At 43.1% G+C, this 19,555-nt stretch overlaps 2 protein-coding genes across 3 annotated transcripts; one reads left to right on the top strand and one right to left on the bottom strand.

The window, feature by feature from the left end:
• The first annotated feature begins 311 nt into the window (after positions 1-311).
• On the top strand, positions 312-11,320 carry lctlb (lactase-like b). Its single transcript, XM_042704754.1, has 10 exons — positions 312-385; positions 747-834; positions 940-1,049; positions 1,207-1,335; positions 1,508-1,603; positions 1,730-1,784; positions 2,230-2,391; positions 3,702-3,976; positions 4,314-4,440; positions 11,205-11,320. The coding sequence occupies exons 2-10, from the start codon at positions 762-764 to the stop codon at positions 11,318-11,320; spliced, it is 1,143 nt and encodes a 380-aa protein (XP_042560688.1). The 5' UTR covers positions 312-385; positions 747-761.
• On the bottom strand, positions 7,002-19,329 carry zwilch (zwilch kinetochore protein). Of its 2 annotated transcripts, none has more exons than XM_031564807.2 (19): positions 19,128-19,329; positions 18,796-18,838; positions 18,613-18,702; positions 18,391-18,527; positions 17,734-17,921; positions 17,425-17,504; positions 16,621-16,776; positions 16,425-16,496; positions 15,664-15,757; positions 15,272-15,324; positions 15,056-15,182; positions 14,747-14,826; positions 14,207-14,363; positions 13,783-13,811; positions 13,519-13,655; positions 13,234-13,329; positions 12,294-12,409; positions 11,931-12,030; positions 7,002-7,129 (listed from the first exon to the last, which is right to left on the bottom strand). In XM_031564807.2, the coding sequence occupies exons 1-18, from the start codon at positions 19,175-19,177 to the stop codon at positions 11,942-11,944; spliced, it is 1,794 nt and encodes a 597-aa protein (XP_031420667.1). In that variant the 5' UTR covers positions 19,178-19,329; the 3' UTR covers positions 7,002-7,129; positions 11,931-11,941. The 2 variants fall into 2 exon arrangements, with proteins under 2 accessions (XP_031420667.1, XP_031420668.1); XM_031564808.2 differs by having other exon boundaries at positions 18,796-18,835.
• Between the last annotated feature and the right edge of the window lie 226 nt (positions 19,330-19,555).

The raw sequence follows: 19,555 nt of genomic DNA, 5'->3' as shown, positions 1-19,555 counted from the left end.
TTGTTTTTGTATAATTATTTTATAACACCACCATATATTTATTTATTTATTTACTATTTATACATATGAAATATTGAAGTATCTACTTATGTTTCACTAAATCAGTAGACAATTTAACATTCTTAAGCCCATCCCTAAAGCCAGATTCTTTCTGTTGATATGTTGTAATGATTCAGTGTCACTTCACTAACTGTCTAACTGAGGATCTTGTTTTCATTGGGCAGGATTTTCGTGGGGTGCCGGCAGTTCAGCCTATCAGACGGAAGGAGCCTGGGATAAAGATGGCAAAGGACTGAGTATCTGGGACGTGTTTTCCCACAAGAAGGGAAAGATCTTCCTCAACGACACTGGTGACTCGTCCTGTGAAGGGTACTACAAGTTCAGGGTAAGTGAAGGGAGATGAATCAGTCCAAAAAACACTTTGGTTAGAAGTACAGATTTGGATTGATTTCTCATTATTGGCTTATAGTGTACAAACCCTGATCAATATTGTATGTATTAGGCACACAACACAACACACAGAGGCAAATCAATTTAAGTAATTTGCCACAAAGTAAACAGATCTATGTTTGAAATTTGCCAGTGGTCGGAATAAATTCCTGCCCAAGAAACAGTTTGTGCTCAGCTCACTATGGTCAAACCTCCTTCATGTGAACAGCCAGTCTGTCATCACCCAATCAGTGTCCGGTCCCTTCTATAACCCCGCCTCTGGTTCTATAATCCCGCCTCTGGTTCTCCCACCCCAGGATGACATTTCACTGATGAAGGAGCTGAAGCTCAACCACTACCGCTTCTCTATCTCCTGGCCCAGACTCATGCCAACTGGCATCAAGTGTATGTACTCATCACACACACACACACACACACACACACACACACACACAGGCCTGTTCTGATTATGGCTGAACTTGAGTGACGTCTATATTTCTGTCTCTGCAGCTGATCATGTGAACGAGAAAGGAATCAAGTACTACGACAACCTGATCGACAGTCTGCTGGAGAACCAGATCACTCCCATAGTGACACTGTACCACTGGGACCTGCCACAGGTCCATATGAGCATTGCATGCGTTTCTCCGTAACCACTCACAACTCCGATTTAACATCCAAATTCCAAATATAGTGTAGAATGCAGAAGTCTGAGTGTGACTTTTGTGACAAAGGTATCAATCTTTTCCGTTTTCCCACGAACCTCTTGGGTTGCAGGTGCTGCAGGAGAAATACGGGGGATGGCATAACATCAGCATGGTCAACTACTTCAACGACTTTGCCAACCTCTGCTTCGAGAGATTTGGAAACCGGGTTAAATACTGGATAACATTCAACAATCCATGGGTATATATATATATCCATCTATCTCGGTTACATTACAACACACACAGTGCAAATATAGCCAGCAACTATAGGAACACCTCACCATGGTGAAATGTCCCCTGTTGTTCCTCCCTGCCAGTAGTGAAGCCACGTGCCCTAACCTGTTACCTGTTTGTGCTGTTGTGTGTGGCAGTCGGTAGCTGTGGAGGGCTATGAGACAGGAGAACATGCCCCAGGGATCAAACTGAGAGGCACCGGGGCCTACAGGGCCGCCCATCATCTCATCAAGGTCAGAGGTCATCACCAAGGTCAAAGTCTAAAATGTCTTTTGATTTGGCTTTCTTCTCCTGGATTGAAACATAACGCTTACTAAATGACAGGATGTTTTGATCTAGTCCTGTTTCTTCCCTCCTAGGCACACGCTAAGGTGTGGCACACCTATGACAGTCTGTGGAGAAACAAGCAGAAAGGTAATGAAAATGGATTATTAGGTTCAAATTGCCCACCACAATGTCAGTGCCCAACAACGAGTTTGCAGCCAGAGAAGGACAAGGAGTAGACTTGCACAGAAGCTACAGCTCCATCATACTCCTTTGAGTAGACTTGCACAGAAGCTACAGCTCCATCATACTCCTTTGAGTAGACTTGCACAGAAGCTACAGCTCCATCATACTCCTTGATTTTGGTAATGCCCCACAATCAGATTAGAGAAATATGCAGTTGGTTTTGACAAAGCCCCATAATTTGCAAGAGTGTAGCAAGGAAGTACAAAACCACTTGAAAAAACCTCAACCTTCATAGAGTAATTCTGAAAAGCCTCCAATGTTCCAAGGCTCCTGTTTAGCACTCGACCCTACGGATGTGTTTCTCTTGCCCTCCCCTGTACACACTTATGCCTCGTGTCCCGTCTGCCAGGTATGGTGGGCATCTCCCTGGCAGGGGACTGGGGCGAGCCCGTGGACATCACCAACCAGAAGGACATTGAGGCAGCAGAGAGATACGTCCAATTCTACATGGGCTGGTTCGCCACTCCCATCTTTCACGGAGACTACCCACAAGTCATGAAGGACTTCATTGGTAAGAAGGCCAGAGCTAACCCACATGACCAGCCCACTGGGTCCTACTGAATGTACTGGATGTGATTGAATAGTTGCTCTTTGCTGTGTCAACCTTTACATCCCGTATGTTCCTCAGAAATCCCCTGGCAGTACATACTTAAAACCTCAGAGATCCGGTGGCAGTACATACTTAAAACCTCAGCGATCACCTGGCAGTACATACTTAAAACCTCAGAGATCCCCTGGTAGTACATACTTAAAACCTAAGAGATCCAGTGGCAGTACATACTTAAAACCTCAGCGATCACCTGGCAGTACATACTTAAAACCTCAGAGATCCGGTGGCAGTACATACTTAAAACCTCAGAGATTCGGTGGCAGTACATACTTAAAACCTCATAGATCACCTGGCAGTACATACTTAAAACCTCATAGATCCCCTGGCAGTACATACTTAAAACCTCAGATATCCTGGCAGAACATACTTAAAGCCTCAGAGATCCGGTGGCAGTACATACTTAAAACCTCAGCGATCCGGTGGCAGTACATACTTAAAACCTCAGAGATCCGGTGGCAGTACATACTTAAAACCTAAGAGATCTGGTGGCAGTACATACTTAAAACCTCATGGCAGCCTCCTCTGGGACAGATCTCAGTCTAGTCCTAGTCCAGCATTGATGCACACCAGATCAGACACATTGGTTAGATATGGAGTCATCAGCTGTCTGGTTATTAACAGGTTTAACATTCACAGTGTACTCTATCAAGCCATTACATACTTACTTACATTTTTGAATGACAGCTTACTTTATATTTGGGACACAGTATTGTGAACAGCAATGTTATGTAGTGGATAAATCAAAGAACCTTAAAAACCACACTGAACACCCCTTTAAATGAAAGATTTGGTACTGGTAAACATGAAGAAAAACATCTTTAAATGTGTACCATTTCTCGAGGAATACTTGAAATGTTTGAATCAAAAATATGCCAAAGTATCTTTGGCACACAGTATTGTAAGTGACCTTCAGTGTTGCTACTGCTGGATATGTAAATAAATAAATAAATAAATAAATAAAAGTAAAATAAATATACTTTTTCTAACGGCCGTACCTCCCGTCCGCCCAAATAGTATACCAGGATATTTTTTATACTTAATATTCCTTAGTATTTACTTGACATGATCTATTTAGAATTGTCCAAGTCTTCTTTTAGTGATAGAGCAGTGATAGAACTGTTAAAAATGTCTGAACATCTCCTTTGATGAAAGTGCCTGATTATATATAAGTAAATGACGAGTAAGCAGGCCTACGTTTGCATCTTCTCCAGGTCGTAAGAGTGCCCAGCAGGGTCTGGGTACGTCTCGTCTCCCCACCTTCTCTTCCCAGGAGAAGAGCTATATAAGAGGCACCTGCGACTTCATGGGCGTGGGCCACTTCACCACGCGCTACATCACCCACAAGACCCAACCCGCCGGGCGGAGCAGCACCTACTTCACCGACCGTGACGTGGCCGAGCTGGTCGACCCCCGCTGGCCTGACCCCGGCTCCGAGTGGCTCTACGCCGTGCCCTGGGGCTTCCGCAGGCTGCTCAACTTCGTTAAGGTGGGATAATTGTCATTCGTTAAGGTGGGAAAATTAGCATTCGTTAAGGTGGGATAATTAGCATTCGTTAAGGTGGGATAATTAGCATTAGTGAAGATGGGATAATTAGCATTAGCGAAGATGGGATAATTAGCATTAGCGAAGATGGGATCATTAGTATTAGTTAAGGTGGGATAATTAGCATTCGTTATGGTGGGATAATTAGCATCCAAGAGCATACATTTATTCATTTTCTTTGTGAAGTTAATATCGGTCCACTGGTTTAGACTAAACTTAGTATGACTGACCAACTATGTTGTAAATATCTAAGTAACGCTGTTCTTTTCCACCGCTTTAGACTCAGTATGGGAACCCAATGATCTACATCACAGAGAACGGCGTGTCGGAGAAGATGGTGTGTACCGAGCTGTGTGACGACTGGAGGATACAGTATATGAAGGATTACACCAACGAGATGCTGAAGGGTCAGTAGCATTCAAATCCTGTTCCGCTCAACTGAACCATAAACCCAAATGTGGACAGTTCTTTTAACATTTGAATATTACATATTACTAGAGATACTTTGCCAGTATTGGTCTCTAATACAGCTTACCATTGGTATTGTTTCCGTCAACTGGTTCCAAACATCGGCTCAAGTTGAAGACATCTTTGTCACCTGCCCCTTAGGTTGCAAGGCTGCACCTGCTGCTCTTCTCCGTAGGGTTAAACACCTGTACTTACCTGTAGCTCTTCTCCGCAGGGTTAAACACCTGTACTTACCTGTAGCTCTTCTCCGTGGGGTTAAACACCTGTAGCTCTTCTCCGTAGGGTTAAACACTTGTACTTACCTGTTGCTCTTCTCCACAGGGTTAAACACCTGTAGCTCTTCTCCACAGGGTTAAACACTTGTGCTTACCTTGGTAATGGGCTAGTCTGGGCTTTGTCCCACCATGGCTGTAACCATAGTTATGTATCACTTGTGGTTCTCCTGACAGCAATATATTGCCAAGGAGTGAAGGAATCTTTGTTGGTTGGTCCTGCAATACACCAGTCCCAACTGGACAGTGATGAAGTCATCATTAAGTCATAGATCGAGTTACTTTGGAACGATGGCCAGGGGGAAAAAGAGTGGCCTCTCACAACGCATAACTTACAACCATTGCAAATCAGTTTGGATAAAATATCTTCAAATTTGTGACAATGACACATAGATATCTGAATGAATGAATGAATGAATGAATGAATGAGAACAGATGAAAGAGAGCACATGAAAACACATCAATTAATACCTCTGTAAAACAACTGTATGATAGTGAGAAGTCAAGATATGTCCAGTGAGCCTGTGGTTTCTGTTCTCCTCTCCTCCCCTTCTCTCCCACCTCTAGCTATCAAAGATGGGGTGGATGTTAAGGGCTACACGGCCTGGTCTCTGCTGGACAAGTTCGAGTGGGACGAGGGGTACTCTGAGAGGTTTGGCCTGTACTACGTTGACTTCAAGAACAAGAACAAGCCCCGCTATCCCAAAGCCTCGGTGCAGTTCTACAAGCGCGTCATCAGCTCCAACGGCTTTCCCAGTCAGAGAGAGGTAAGGCCTCTACAGCCGGGTTCTCACACACAAATCAACTTGGGCCAATCGAATTATTTATAGCGCTATCAACAATAGAGATTGTCTTAAAGGGCTTTACAGAGCCCAGAGCACCCCCCCCCCCCCCCACTAGAACACTGTGTAGCAAGATGGAATATAGTTATTATTCTTATTAATTGTTAAGCTCTACCTGCTATCTATCTTATTTTCCAGGTAGTTGAGGGTCGTTGCCTGTTAATGAGTGAATGGTGGCGGCCCTATTTAAGGCTAACCTTCCCGAGAGAGAGAGAGAGAGAGAGAGAGAGAGAGAGAGAGAGAGAGAGAGAGAGAGAGAGAGAGAGAGAGAGAGAGAGAGAGAGAGAGAGAGAGAGAGAGAACTCAGTGGAGGAGTGTGCTTTGTTTCTTTTGTTGGTGTTTGCAAGCATTCACCGAACATTACACTCATACCACACGCAATCGTAGCCTCATAGTTATCGCCTTTTTGTTGCGGCCGTTTGTGGCATGTCACCAAATGGGGGCTCGTCCAAGGACTTGAACCTGGGGACGTCTTGCAGCCAAAGCAGGAATTATACCCCAGTTTGTTACATACCACAAACGGCCGCAGCAAAAAGGAGACGACCAGCTTCGATTCAATTACATGAATGTTTCATTCTGCACCAAGTGTGGCTCGTGAGAGAATTAGATGTCAGTAGTGAGTGCGTGTGTGTGTGTGAGTGTAATGTTCAGTGAGTGTGTTGTGTGAGTGTAATGTTCAGTGAGTGTGTGTGAGTGTAATGTTCAGTGAGTGTGTTGTGTGAGTGTAATGTTCAGTGAGTGTGTTGTGTGAGTGTAATGTTCAGTGAGTGTGTTGTGTGAGTGTAATGTTCAGTGTGTGTGTGTGTGAGTGTAATATTCAGTGAATGGTCACAAACGCCAACAAAAGGCGCTGCAGGAACTCGTAGGATTTCCAAGTGTCTCGAACGTTTACAGGAACGGTACACTCCTTTGTGCTTTTTGTCTTCCACCGGTTATAAAGGATATGCAGTTATATAGGATATGCAGTTATATTAGATATGCAGTTATATTAGATATGCAGTTATATAGAATGTGCAGTTTTTTAATACGGCTCCTCAGAATGTTGCAAAACAAAAAAAACGTTCGGTGGTCTGATATGTCTTTATATTGACCTCTGCAAAAAATTTGCAACGGATTTTGTGCTTCTAATTCACATCTTTCATATCATTCCGCAAGTAGTCTGTTCACTTAACGTAACGGAAATTCATTGTGACTTGAAGTCAGCAAGTAATATGTTGCTAGGCAACACCTGAAAATGTATAGTTATATTTGCAAAACCTATTCCTCCCGTCGGGAACTATTTCCCTATACTGACCGGGCACAGATGTGGTTTATTTCCCTACACTGACCGGGCACAGATGTGGTTTCTGCACCACAGACATAAGCAGGAAACGGGAAACAACCATGTGAATTAATATGTCATTAATAATGACGTTTATTTCATACATATTAGAAAAGATATGACAGTTGGTCCACAGCAGAAATATGATGCTATAACTCCGTTCTTGTCAAGGAAACCGCTTAACATGGCACATCTGTATAAGAAAAAAACATTTATCATTAGCAAATGATTACATAATTGATTGCATAATACATTATTACCTTATGCATCCTTAATGGCAGATTACATAACATGGACACTTGCACCAGGCATTTAGAAGTGCTGACAAGGTGCCTATATTTTGTCAGTCGCTTTGGATAAAAGTGTCTGCTAAACAAATACAAGTAAATGTAGGATATAAATTAGCTATAAGGCTGAGAAATAGCTATAGCTAGAAGCCTTATATACAATACATCTCTTGCACTTGTGGTAATGACGTGTTTGCATGGTTCCTGTCAAATAAACAAAGGAATAAAAGTAAAAACATTAAAACCTCATGTCCATGTTGTGCTCCCCTCACCAGGTGGAAAACTGGAAGAGGAAAGCCACAGAGACCTGCTCTTCTAGCAACCAACTTCTAGCTGCAGGTCAGTGGCAAACACCACTCAGACACACACACACACACACACACACACACACACACACACACACTCAGACTCACACTCATACACACACTCAGACTCACACTCTCACACACACACACTCAGACTCATACACACTCTCACACACACTCATACACACACACTCAGACTCACACACACACTCAGACTCATACACACTCTCACACACACTCATACACGCTCACACACACACACATACATACACACTAAGAGGAGTTACTGGCCGGGGCAAACAAAAAAAGATTCTACCTCCAATGTCACCTACCTGAAAAATGATGTGGTAATGGGCTAAATTATGCACTGAACACGGATGAGATTTTCATTTTGAAGTCACACTATTATTTGCATGCAGTATGACATGGCCAAAAGGACGATTAGAATCAATTGCAAAGTATAAAACCCTCCTTCTTTGAAACATCTGAGAAGATCTAAATGCTAGTTAGCTAACGCTACGTCACTGGTGTTCATCTGTTGCCAGAAATCAATAATACATTTAAAGGGGAATTCACATTTGGGGAACTTTTAGCGTCCAGCAGTGTTTTTCAGTGCTGTTCCAAACATCCCAGGCTAACACATATTTAATGCCCATCTCTAAACTAGATTAACCGATTCTGTACATTAACTTTGGCTGATTCAGATTCAGTTTATCAAACGAGTAATACACATCTGCTCAGCTGAATCGGGTCGAGAGAGGCTTAATTATGTGAGAGGCTGTGGGTTGCTTGGAGCGAGGCTGAAAAACGGAATCCAGTATGATGTTTACTGATTCTGATTCTGGGCAGAGAGACGAGGTCTGAGAGACAACAAGAGGCTGGCATCATAACAGGCTTTCAGAAAAACCTCTAACAGGATTTTTCTTTGTTTGCCCCTCCAGCTAGAAGAAACTCCAAGGAAAATAAGGAAAATGCAGAGATGCCAAAGGTTTGGCCTGTGCATGATGAAGTTTAGACTCTAGGGGTACATTTATGAAGCGCGTTCCTCCCTGGCTTTGGCTTCTGCTGCTAACAGTCTCGCTGTGTGGTCTGGAATGACTCAGTCATCTTGGGGGGGGTGGGGGCGGGGGGGCTGCAGGGGAAGAATGGGATGATTTGGAATGGGGGGGTTACACTGGCTGAATATGGGACCAGACTGGGTCTCACCTATCATTTATGACAGCCCTGTTAACAATAGTTATAATACTGGTAACAATAAAGTTATAACAATTACCATTATTATCAGGCTCCCTTTATCACAGTGTTGTCTAATTAAATTAAAATAAAAAGTACAATTACTCTTCAACATCTGTATTTATCAGTGGGCTTGTTGAAGACTCATTTTAAGTAATGTTGCATTGTGGGTGCGGGTGTAGTAAAGCACAGTCTGATAGTGAAGTGGTTTAAGACTGAAGTAAAACAGTCTGATAGTGAATTGGATTAAGACTGAAGTAAAGCAGAGTCTGATAGTGAAGTGGATTAAGACTGAAGTAAAACAGAGTCTGATAGTGAAGTAGTTTAAGACTGAGGTAAAGCGGAGTCTGATAGGGAAGTGGTTTAAGACTGAGGTAAAACACAGTCTGATAGTGAAGTGGTTTAAGACTGAAGTAAAGCAGAGTCTGATAGTGAAGAAGATTCTGATAGTGAAGTGGTTTAAGACTGAAGTAAAGCAGAGTCTGATAGTGAAGTGGATTAAGACTGAAGTAAAACAGAGTCTGATAGTGAAGTGGATTAAGACTGAAGTAAAACAGAGTCTGATAGTGAAGAAGATTCTGATAGTGAAGTGGTTTAAGACTGAGGTAAAGCAGAGTCTGATAGTGAAGTGGATTAAGACTGAAGTAAAACAGAGTCTGATAGTGAAGAAGATTCTGATAGTGAAGTAGTTTAAGACTGAGGTTAAAGCAGAGTCTGATAGTGAAGTGATTTAAGACTGAGGTAGAGCGGAGTCTGATAGGGAAGTGGTTTAAGACTGAAGTAAGTGGTGCCCTTAGGTTGTGGACTGGTCATTAACAGTGCTGCTTTAAAGCTGCCATGCAGACAGAACCCCCATCTAACCCCATCCTTACTGAGTAGCCAGATCACTCTGCTGTGCTGCCGCTAATGATGTTTGTGTGTGTGTGTGTGTGTGTGAGAGAGAGTGTGTGGGTGAGCATTTTAAGACGCTGCTTTGCTGTGGCTTGGTGATGTTGATCTCCAGCGACTCATCTTAACACTTAACTCTTTGAGGGCTTTTTTTGTTGTTGTTGCCGTTTTAAATTCAAGGCTGCTTCAGCAAACAGACGCTTCTGCCAATTCTCCCAAAGCCTAATTTCCCTGAATCCGCAGCCTTCTGAGCAGCCTTACCGTACTACACAATCCCACAGAAGGTTCTGAGCAGCCTTAACGTACTACATAATCCCACAGAAGGTTATGAGCAGCCCTACCGTACTACATAATCCCACAGAAGGTTACGAGCAGCCCTACCATACTACACAATCCCACAGGTTCTGAGCAGCCTTACCTTTCTACACAATCCCACAGGTTACGAACAGCCTTACCGTTCTACACAATCCCACAAAAAGTTACGAGCCGCTTTACCGTACTACATAATCCCACAGAAGGTTACGAGCCGCTTTACCGTACTACACAATCCCACAGAAAGTTACGAGCCGCCTTACCGTACTACACAATCCCACAAAAAGTTACGAGCAGCCTTACCGTACTACATAATCCCACAGAAAGTTACGAGCAGCCTTACCGTACAACACAATCCCACAGAAAGTTACGAGCAGCCTTACCGTACTACATAATCCCACAGAAGGTTACGAGCATGCCAAGCACCCTGTGGCTTCGCTACAAAACACAATTCGGAAACTCATTTACTCTTTGAAACCAGAATCAGAAACGCACACTCATCCACACGCACATCCACACGTGTACAGATTCAATCAAGACCAAACACCCATCTCTTTAATGTACAAAAAGCCACAGTGTTTGTATGTAATGTAAATGTAATAGCCCATGTTCAGATTGTCCTCAGGCCATTTAAAAAAAAACTATTAGAGAGAAGATCACTACAGCAGTACACTCTCAGATGATTCCTCCTACATTTAAGCTGCTACTGTCACTACCGTCTCCACACCTCCAAGCGCTGGCAGCTAAAAGCAAGCTTAAACTCGCAGTCGCCGTCACTTCCTGTTTTGCCAAGAGAGTGGCAGGGCAGTCCTCAAAGGGTTAATGTGTCGTGCTTCACACACTGCCCCCAACCGACCCCCCCCCCCCCTCTCTAAGACCCTGTCTGTCATTCTCTTCATCAGAAGCACAGCGGAGCACGGCTGCCAATATACTAAGACTTATTCATGGTAAGCCACCCACCAGCCTGCAAACCTTTCCCCCTCAAACAGCCATCAGTGCACACACACACACACACACACACACACACACAGGTAACCAGTGAATAACCCTTTGAGAGCTCTACAGGCTTCACTCTCACCTGTGCTTAAGCATTGTGCCGTTTTTTGTCTGCTTCAAACAAACACACAACAAGAAAGTAAGATTTCCTTAGAGCACTAGGATACTCCACTAACCTCTGTGTCTGTCTGTGTGTGTCTGTGTGTGTGTGTGTGTACATATATGTGTTCTTGTGTCTGTGTTTCAGATCCCCTGACCAGTCACATGGAGATGGTAACGGAGATTGTGGTCCCCACTGTGTGCACACTCAGCATCCTGCTCAGCGCAGTCTTCCTCATGTTCCTGCTGCGCAGACGAAACTGAGCACACACACACACACACACACACACACACACACACACACACACACACACATCCTTTAAGATGTCTTAGATTGACACTGATTTCAACAGCACACACACACACACACACAACCATTACTACATCCTTTAAGATGTTTTAGATTGACACTGATTTAATCAGCTACACACACTCATGCACACACACACACACACACACACACACACACACACTCTGCCTTCCATGAGATTTATACTGGCTTCAGCCAGCCAGTGCCATTCATAATTTGGCTGACAACAGAGAACCGGAATGCTGTTTTTTTTTACTAAGCTACAGGATGTGAATGCCATGGCGATGGTTGCTAAGTACACCACACAAAGTGTTAACTAATACAGAACACACAGCTTGGATTGACCACTTACTCTGCAGACAGTGGGGAGGACACTTGTGATTACAAAGGGTTGGATTTTGAATAAATATTTTGAACAGACTACCAGTTTGCATACTTTTGAGGACAAAATTATTTTCCATGACATAAGACATTTTCTGGAAATAATAAAAGACAGAATGAGTCCAAAAGAACAAATAAAATCTAGGTGAACCTGGGCAACAGTTTGAGGATCAGTGCACTCACCTGTGAGGACTTTAGATGAAGTTGATCAGGCTGTGGGTCACCGTGGTACTGAAGAAGGCCGTCTCCTCCTTGTCCCCGTTTGCCGTCGTCTTATTCAAATCTACATCACGGGGGGAAATCTCTCTTAAAATGTGTTAAGTATTTGATATAGGAGTATTTAGATTAGTATTGAGTATTTAGTTTAATATTAAGTATTTAGTATGCTAGTATTTAGTTTATTGTTGAATATTTAGTATGCTAGTATTTAATTTAGTATCTAGTATTGAGTATTTAGTATGCTAGTATTTAGTTTAGTAGTGAGTATTTAGCAGAGGCGATAACCCAGTGAAAGTGTGCGGATGATGGATGGAACCCTAGTCTCACCTGAGGAGAAGGTCACATGATCCACCAGGGGCTGATCGCTCAGGTGAAAGGACGTTCGGACCTCTCGAGAGCCTTGACCACTGAACACCTCTGCTCCCCACGACATGGGCTCCTCCCTATGACACACACACACACACACACACAAACAAACAAATCATTACACCAAGAGACATACAGACACGCAAGCAAAAGGAGAAGGTAAAAGGTCAGGTATTTAGGAGACACTTTTTTTTATCCAAAGCGACTTCCAGACAACCTACAGCGATTGGAAAACAAACGCAGGTCAACTGCTCACAAACCAATGACGCTAGCCACTGCACCACCATGCTCACACCAGGCACATACACACGCACTCAAACAAGAACAAGTCAACATGCTCAATCATGCGTGTGTGAGTGTGTGTGTTTGTATGTCTGGGTGTGTGTGCGCATATCTTTATCTTATATCTTTAAACTTCCTCACTTACATGCTCAGGAACGCAAACACTCAAACACTAACAAAGACTGTTGAACATTGTTGAGCTATGAACATCATAAAGGCGTATGAAACGTTGCCAGTGATGGTGAGTCTAGCTGACACTCTCTGGTGTCAATGGTGATCATGAACTTGATGGTGAGTCTAGCTGACACTCTCTGGTGTCAATGGTGATAATGAACTTGATGGTGAGTCTAGCTGACACTCTCTGGTGTCAATGGTGATTATGAACTTGATGGTGTGTCTAGCTGACACTCTGAATGGCGATTATGAACTTGATGGTGAGTCTAGCTGACACTCTGTCAATGGTGATAATGAACTTGATGGTGAGTCTAGCTGACACTGAATGGTGATAATGAACTTGATGGTGAGTCTAGCTGACACTCTGAATGCTGATAATGAACTTGATGGTGTGTCTAGCTGACACTCTGTGAATGGCGATTATGAACTTGATGGTGAGTCTTACTTCTGGTAGAAGTTGCTGATCACAACGGGTCTGATTTGCATCTGAAATACATGCTCTTCATCGTAAGGGCTTGTTTTATAGTACTTCAGGCAGGACCTAAAACGGAATCACAGTAACACTACATTAAAATAGAGGGGGAAATAATAATAATAAAAAAATTATAGAACTATCCAGAAAACGACAATATACAAATATAAAATAATAATATAATCAGAAAGAACTTCAAACCTCAAACAGAGAGAGAGACAAACACACTGGCACTGTGGATGCGGACGGTCAACTCACTGTATGAATGGAAACAGGCACTCGTAGGGCAGGCTGAGGAAGGTGCTGCAGATCACCAGGATCTCCAGCAGGTGGTGTAGTTTCTTCACTCTGGTCACCTGTTCTTGCAGGTCCACGTCTGTGCACATGTAGTAACTCTGAGGAGGAGACGAGACGAGACGAGACACAGTAAAGATGAGAAGCAGCTAAAGCTCATGAAGTCATTCACTGTAATGTTTTTGTAATGAAATACACAGAAAGAGTACATGTGCTTAATATCCTCACCAGGTTATTTAGAGTGGTCAGCTCCCGCCCTGAAATCACATGGGCAAGAGGATTACCGACACACACACAGCCAGGATGGTTAAAGGCATTGCATTGGGCAGGTTGTGAAAAAGCAATGATATATCTTCAAAATATTCAGAAGACATTTAAAAAATAATAATAATTATTCTCTAATAAATGCATTAGCATGTAGCATGCTAAAATACTTTTTGTCCAAGGCCCATTTAGTGTCTTCATAGTTTCATGTTGGCATACAATAGAACACTAGCATAACACCCCCCCTCCTCCTGTTCAAGTGAGTCACTTGGGATATAAGCATCTCCCAAGGGAATGAATGTAAACCGTTCTCTCTGGTCCTTCACACCACAGCAAGACCCACGAGGTAAGTTTGTAAGCGGTGAAGTGCGAGGTGGTGCTGACTGACCGATGAGGTAGTTGATGTAATCCTTCCTCATCTTGTCCAAGCCCATCTCCAGCAGCATGTGCACTGGGGTGAGACCGGTCAGACACACCGCCTCCATCTTCTGCTTGTAGGACTGCAGGATGACCCTGCCCAGCGAGTTACTGCTGTTCCTGTGCACCTGTGTCGGGGGGGGGGGGAGAGAGTAATGCTTAGACCGTTTGTCGAGACAGACACACACGATCACAGTTAATAATTATACATTAGCACACCGACTGACACGGATATGCACCAAAACATTTATTCAAAACACACACACACACACACGCTAAGAATTCTGTGAATCTGTGCTACAATAGCCATCCTCCCCTGTGTATATAGAGTGAACTGCTTTTCAACATTTCCAACATTCAAGTTTCCGACATTTCAATAGTTGCATGTGTTGCCTCCCATTTCCTGTTCCAGAAATAGTCACATCATAAGATATGGAAAGCAGACGGACTGGGATACCATCAGGATGAAATTTCACAATTCATGGATTAGAACGCAAATATATAAACTCACCCATGGTTTGATCTGACCATGTTTGACAGCAGAGATGACCATCTTCAGACAGTCTATTATATCCTGGTATGAGGATATACCTGAAAATGAGAACTGCCATTACTGATAAGTCAACTGTGAGCTCAAACAGGAACACTGGAGATCGGAAAGGGAAAAAGACAACAATTAACATCACACGAAGGGTAACATGTCAGTGATTATGGTAATATCCACTCTGAATCAATATACACTTGACACAGATGAATCTGTGAGACATTATTGTGAACAGTAAGATCGACACAAAACAACAACAACAACAACAATACAGACTGCTTCTCATCTTGACCCAGAGCTGGTCGGTGAAGTCCAGATCCCCTCGGTCCAGGCCTACAGAGCTGTAGATGTTGATCCCCTTGTCTGCCGCCGCTGGGGTGTCTGGCTTGGCTTCTCTCTGTGTCTGCGGGGGAGAAGGAGAACATAGCCTGAGCTCAATGGCCTGCCTTCCAGGGGTGTATGTGGGAGTCAGCCTTGCATCGCCACGGTTACCTCAGCCCCCTTCCCAGCCTGCCCCTGGCCTGTCTTCCCAATGCTCTCCAGCTCTGCATTCAGAAGGAGAAAAGCACCAGATTATAGTACACACTGTATACACACCAGATTACAGTACATACTGTATACACACTCAAAGAGAAAGACAAAGCAGTCAGTAAGTCAAGTAGTCAGTTAGTCAAGGAAATAATATATAAAATATTAATTAAATAAGTAAATTAATCCAGATTTGAGGACCACATAAATATATAAATTAAATAAGTAAATAAATCTTTGGGGCTTAAATGTGCCTTACTTCCTCCTTGTCTTTTGTGTTGAAGATGAGGGCTGTATTTAAATTCTTAAAAAATCAAATTGGTACACATGTAGCATCATCATAGCAGTGGCAGTACCTTCCACGAGAGCTTTCGTCAGGTCCATGGCTGACCTGGGGTCAGTGGGGTCCGGCCACTCTGCTTCACCTGTCCGAAGGCCCTGGGCTAGAGTCTGACAGGTGACAGGTGAGCAAGCGAGAGCAGTCAGCACAGGTAGGCCAGGTAAGGGACGCCAAATGAAAGATTAACGTGTTGTGAGGTTGTGACAGGAGTGACTTGTAAATAGAATTCTCTCCTACTTCACATTTATACTTTTTTTTACATTGTGTTCATTTAGTAGATGCCTTTAACGAAAGCGCCTGACAGTACAGTACTGCAGATGTCCATTTTTCATCTGTTTGTATGGTCCTTAGGTGTCCATAGAACCTTGCCTTACCGGCTGAACAATAGAAGCCCACTTCTTACCACTCAGAACTCCAACCATCCACAAACACCTGCTTGGGTTACTCCTATTTTACAATCAGAACTCCAACCATCCACAAACACCTGCCTTGGGTTACTCCTGTTTTACAATCAGTCCCTCAAACACCTGCCTGGGTTACTCAGTCCCTCATTCTTAAAAGGTTCAGGGCTAACTGGGCCCTCTGAGACAACAAGCAGGTATCTCAGATCATACAGTAGTAACAGTACTGGTGCCAACTCAATGGGACTTAACACAGCTGACAATGAGTCTTGAATAGCTAGTTTTGTATCTGAGGAACTACTAAGGAAAAGGAAATACATTTTACAACCCTAGACCTTAAATCTAGGGTAAATAAAATGATGACTGAAATACATGCCTCCAAAAACTCCAGTTCTTTGTAGGTTTCATACAAGGGGCTCTTCATATCTCCGATCGCCAACTTGATATCCTGGAAATAAAAGGTTGTACATATTCTTACAAAACTACCAGAAAGGAACCCAGAAACGTATTACTTCATTTGTGACACCCTGTAGGGGTTCTGTAACCCTACAGTTGACCAGTAGTCTGCTCACCAGAACGGCCTCAGAAGACTGTGGCGGCATCTGAAAGACCTTCTCCACGTTGCTCCACTTGAAGACGGCAGTGATGCTGCACTGCGACTCGATGACTGTGTTCTCTACCACAATAGAGCCAAACAGGTTGTACTGAGCATAGCCCTTGGTCTCTACCTGAAAACACAGCACACACATAGCCCTTGGTCTCTACCTGAAAACACAGCACACACATAGCCCTTGGTCTCTACCTGAAGACACAGCACACACACACACACACACACACCTTGGTCTCTACCTGAAGACACAGCACACACATAGCCCTGGGTCTCTACCTGAAGACACAGCATACACACACAAACACACACACACACACACACACACACACACACACACACACACACACACCTTGGTCTCTACCTGAGGACACAGCACACACATAGCCCTTGGTCTCTACCTGAAGACACAGCATACACATTCCATTTATTTATAATTGTTTGACATGAATCCGTCTCATTCTAATTCAATGTCACTTTGCTTGAAAAAGTTGTACAGATCTTCGCAAAAAAGTCTGGGTCATGGCATCTTTACACTAATCAAGGCCTGTGATTGATTAAACCACAACGCTCAGCGTATTATAAATGATAATATTATGCTTGCTCAACAGAGATCTATGAAACTCACAATGCAATCATGTGACAATATGTAAGGCAATTCTATTCTATTCCCAGCCCTACCTCACAGGAATCAGACTGATCCGTGTCAAACAGCAAAGCAGTGATAGACAAACTCTACAAAACAATTGGAGAAGGGCTGATGTCTTACTGCAGATGCATGGTGTCTCTTCTGGTGCAGCTCCATCAGTGCGTCCAAACTGATAAATGACGACTTATCTTCTGTTGCCTCTGCAGAACATATTACAAGTACATGCAGGTGTCAAAATCTGATGACCACCATTTCCTGCAGAGTCAAAGCCATACAGATAGTATAGGCTTGGTTGGTCAGAGAAGATAATTATCTTTTACGTTTGAGGTTTCCACAGTGATGTTTGCCTTCAGTTGTAGGTAAAAGTGACAATATGAAGTCTAAGCTGTACAGATGAAATGGGTGTGGTTGGCCAGAGGAGCTCATTACCTTTACTGCAAATTGTATACAATTTGATGCCACTGACTTTGTTGCCAGCAGAGACGGTTTCTGCACCAAGCCACGTCGTGCCAAGGGCATCGCTCATGTCACAGCGCACCCAGAGAGGCAGGAGAGGAGGGCACAGGACGGTGGGCATGTTCGGGTTCTGGCTCATCGTGTACCACGACAACAGCTGCCTGCAAACCAATGGGCACACAAGCTTGATCTTGATGAGTAGAACGTGTTCATGAAAGACTGGGTTAGAATACGTCAATCAGAATCATGTTAAGTAAGTTTACACCTACAAGGAATTTGACTCCGGGTTAAGTGGCTTTCAGTGTACTTACACAAAAGATACAACACAACAGCACAACGGTCTAAGAAATATATACAGGTGAAACCATCGAGATCTCATCATCCTTGTTATGTTTCTACATTGAACACATCCATTGCATACAGACAATGACAGAATAGATTTTATTATATTAGCAAGTAGCAAATGTCTCCCACCAGAGATTACATTCACACATTTGACCTCATGCCACAATACAACTACAAAAGGCGTTGGAGAAATTATGTAATTAATGATGACTTAGGTCACCTCAGTGAGATATGTTTCTAGTCTTTTAAAACGGCATCTCTAATAGTCCACTAGCAATATGTCACCTTGCTGCCGTCAGTGTCAGGGGTTGAGGAGCAGAGACACATTGCTGCTCACTACTTCCCTCGTCATTGAGTAAATCCTCACTGGGCAGCGAGTCCTCTTCGTCTTCTTCCCTTTCCTGCGCATTTTCTAGATACAGCTGGAAACACAGATGGTGTTGGAGACGGCCCTTATACACTCAACAAACACACACAGAAAAGTCATGAGCCCGATAAATTACTTACTTTTTTCCCAACGACGAGGACGGGGAGATTTCCGCAGATTAACTTGTGCAGTGGCACTTTTTGTTTTACCAAGGAGATCTGGATGTTGTCCTAGATCAACAGTACATGACAGACGATGACAATGTGTATATGCAATGAAAAATATACCTGTGAAGCCTGCTGTAAAGAGTGTTTGTTTCTCACCTCGTATATTAGTTCATCCGCGTCGTTTTCTTGACACAACCTTCTTGGAAATAACAACAACAAAAACATTCATTCATCGTTCATTTCAAGTCTGACAAAACTAATAATGTTAGCTGATGTTACTTAATGTTAGCTAACATCAACCAGTCGGCCAATATTGCTAGCTGATTTGAACAGATTAACAGATACATTGAGTTCTGTATTGGTTTACTCTGAATTCTTTGTTAACCGATCTACATTCAATTCTATGAAATAATTATTTACGTGGCTTGGATACGATCTAACTTTGCTAGCTAACTTCCATTGGACACAACACAGATGAAGTTACTTACTTCAAGGAGTCGACAAAACGGTTGGCGTCGGAAATTATTTTAGAACCCATCCCCCCCCAATATTTAGAAATATCTATGTAGAAAACTAATATCTCATTCTGACTGTCGGATTAATCTAGCTAAATTATTACGTTCCAAACAATACACTGCTTTTCTATATTTTAGTTTTTCACAAGTCCCGCCACTGCAACGTCATGGGGGTCATAAGTCGTAAAACCACGCCTTTAAAAACGTTATATTGTGATAATTCCAGAAATTCGGGATTGGGTTGGTTTTTGGGTGTGTTTTTAGTGACATTATTTGTTATAAAAATATGACGAAATTGCAATAAAATGTTTTCAATCAGATTGGGGGTTCGGATGTTGCGCAAGTAGTCCGGTCAATACGTGGTTATCATCCGCCAAGACACAAGAAATAGTCCACAACAT

The sequence above is a fragment of the Clupea harengus genome, chromosome 3, assembly GCF_900700415.2.
Source record: "Clupea harengus chromosome 3, Ch_v2.0.2, whole genome shotgun sequence".
Classification (NCBI taxonomy): Eukaryota; Metazoa; Chordata; class Actinopteri; order Clupeiformes; family Clupeidae; genus Clupea; species Clupea harengus.
The sequence above is the reverse complement of the archived record's forward strand: the minus strand, read 5'-3'. Positions and strand labels throughout refer to the sequence as shown.

What these genes read in the sequence shown, in the direction of transcription:
- lctlb (XM_042704754.1), top strand. Translation starts at nt 762, where the DNA reads ATGAAGGAGCTGAAGCTCAACCACTACCGCTTCTCTATCTCCTGGCCC. An exon ending in CCGCCCATCATCTCATCAAG is followed by an intron (nt 1,604 to 1,729) that starts GTCAGAGGTCAT and finishes CTTCCCTCCTAG; the next exon opens with GCACACGCTAAGGTGTGGCA. An exon ending in AGTCATGAAGGACTTCATTG is followed by an intron (nt 2,392 to 3,701) that starts GTAAGAAGGCCA and finishes CATCTTCTCCAG; the next exon opens with GTCGTAAGAGTGCCCAGCAG.
- zwilch (XM_031564807.2), bottom strand. Translation starts at nt 19,177, where the DNA reads ATGGGTTCTAAAATAATTTCCGACGCCAACCGTTTTGTCGACTCCTTG. An exon ending in TGACCACTCTAAATAACCTG is followed by an intron (nt 13,656 to 13,782) that starts GTGAGGATATTA and finishes TCTCCTCCTCAG; the next exon opens with AGTTACTACATGTGCACAGA. An exon ending in TCATGTGACCTTCTCCTCAG is followed by an intron (nt 12,031 to 12,293) that starts GTGAGACTAGGG and finishes CCCGTGATGTAG; the next exon opens with ATTTGAATAAGACGACGGCA.